Genomic DNA, 2,007 nt, shown 5'->3' on the forward strand with positions numbered 1-2,007 from the left:
GCGTTCCATCTCGACCCCCCCTGCGTCCCAGGAATCGGTGCAGGCGGTGGGAGGGGAAGCAGAACCAGGAGCAGAACCAGAGACGTCGTCTCCGGAGATTGAGGCCCAGCCGAGGCCAGCAGCCAGAAGGGTCTCCCTCGCAGTCCTCCATACGTACCCACAGTTTCCTCCAGTCATATGTGAGGATCCTCCCTTGTGGCCTCATTTTCTTCTATTTTCATAAACTACACACGCTTGTTTTAACCTCTGCTTTATTTAGTGGAATACATGCAAGAGTACTGGGTCCATTTAAAGGGCTCATCGGCCACGAAGAAGCATCAGGAGAACCAAAAATCGAAGGTTGGGCGCATCATGCAGTTTCTAGCTTTCCTGTCGGAGGGTCGGACGAGTCTGGGGAACTGGATGTTCCTCAACAACGTCAAAAAGATCCACAAGTAAGCTTAAAGCCTTCTCCGATGTGGATCCCCACTTTTGTCCGTCTAATATTGAACCTTTTAATGCTTAAAGCTTTTTCCGATTTCGATGCACACTTTTGTCCAGCTCATACTGAACGTTTTAATGCTTAAAGCTTTCCCTATTTCGATGCACACTTTTGTCCATTTAATGCTGGGCAGGTTTCCAGAGCATCTCATGGCTGAGGGGAAAGCGGTAACCACCATCCGAGCATACCACGTCAACATAGCTGAATTCATCACGTTCTTCCGGGACACACCACCGGCATCCTCCAGAATGTCCCGGGCTGCCATGTTTGCGGTTGCTCGCGCCCTGTCTGCGATCATCTCGAGGCTGGGGAGGCGTGTGGTCATTCAACAGATCCGAGTTAAAAAACAAAAAATCAGCACTGCGATTCCCAGGGAGGCTCTCAGAAGGTGCCAGGCCCTGGCCCGGCAAAATATTCCAGATATTCTCGGTAAGTCTCATCAGAGTTCTGGACATTAAGTAACACTAGCTCGTGCTTCAGACTGTCCCACAGCTAACCCTCTAATGTGTTTAGCTGCACTGGCCACCAAGGCTAACCCGGAGACAAGGAGGAGGTTTTACGGCTACTTCAGCGCCTATGTGGCCAGCCTTTACGGGCACAGAGCGGGGGTCCTGAAAAACATGACCGTGTCAGAGGTCCGCGAAGCCCGCCAGGAGGGCGGTACTGGAGAGCAGGGGGGCTTCGTGATCAATGTAAGTGTACCGATGTTGCACTCATAGACACAGCCTATATTCACCTGTGTCCCAGACATACGTGGTCACCGATGGATGTTTCCATGTGTCCAGTGACTTCCACCCTGCTTTGCTCTGCAGGTCAAGGAGCACAAAACGAACCGGGCCTTCGGACCGGCACAGATCTTCCTCACGTCAGAGGAATACTCCTGGATCGAGCGGTGGGTCGACATCCGGGACAAGCTGCAGCCTAAAACGGATCGCGTCTTTTTCTCGGGGAGCCATGGTACGATGGAGAAGCTGCTCGGTCCAATGCAAGCGGCGTGGGCGGATATGGGGTTACCCGGATGTCCTACGTTCACCCACTTCAGGACAACTATTGCGACTTATGTAAGTGATTTTATTTATTTATTTAAAAAAAAAAAGTAAAGTATTTAACAACTTTCTCCATTTTTTTGTGTTTTTTTTCTCCAGGCCAGAAACGTTCTCTCTCCAAAGTCTCGTCAGATAATATCTAAAACAATGTGCCATGACACGTTAACGGCGGACAAATACTACTCTCTCCACCTGGATGCTGCTCAACTTTCGGAGATCCGGGAGAAGTTTGAGCTTGCCACCCAGCCATCTGGGGACCCTGATGAGGATGACTTTGTGTCCCACCCACAACAGGGTCTCCTAGCCATGTCGGAGTCCTCCAGCGGAGAAGAACAAGAGACCGGGGGGAAAAAAACAGGAAAAAGGGTATGCTATTGGCATAAAGTGTCTGCCATACACAGAGTTTAACATGTATTAATTTGTGGTTTTTTTTTCTTTGTATTTCAGAAACCCAACAAGGCCCAGGACACTACGTCGGAA

The 2,007-nt window shown here is 50.1% G+C and overlaps 1 protein-coding gene across 1 annotated transcript in view; it reads left to right on the top strand.

Moving 5' to 3' along the window:
- The first annotated feature begins 6 nt into the window (after window positions 1-6).
- The window catches only part of LOC107105031, a 3,003-nt gene continuing 1,002 nt past the window's right edge, over window positions 7-2,007 (top strand). The window contains exons 1-6 of the mRNA XM_015405149.1: window positions 7-179; window positions 260-434; window positions 615-910; window positions 995-1,173; window positions 1,294-1,542; window positions 1,627-1,893. Coding sequence (XP_015260635.1) covers window positions 268-434; window positions 615-910; window positions 995-1,173; window positions 1,294-1,542; window positions 1,627-1,893 — 1,158 coding nt within the window. The 5' untranslated portion in view covers window positions 7-179; window positions 260-267. The remainder of the gene's footprint in view (window positions 180-259; window positions 435-614; window positions 911-994; window positions 1,174-1,293; window positions 1,543-1,626; window positions 1,894-2,007) is intronic.

Source organism: Cyprinodon variegatus, unplaced genomic scaffold, assembly GCF_000732505.1.
Source record: "Cyprinodon variegatus isolate N-32 unplaced genomic scaffold, C_variegatus-1.0 Scaffold2015, whole genome shotgun sequence".
Lineage (NCBI taxonomy): Eukaryota > Metazoa > Chordata > Actinopteri > Cyprinodontiformes > Cyprinodontidae > Cyprinodon > Cyprinodon variegatus.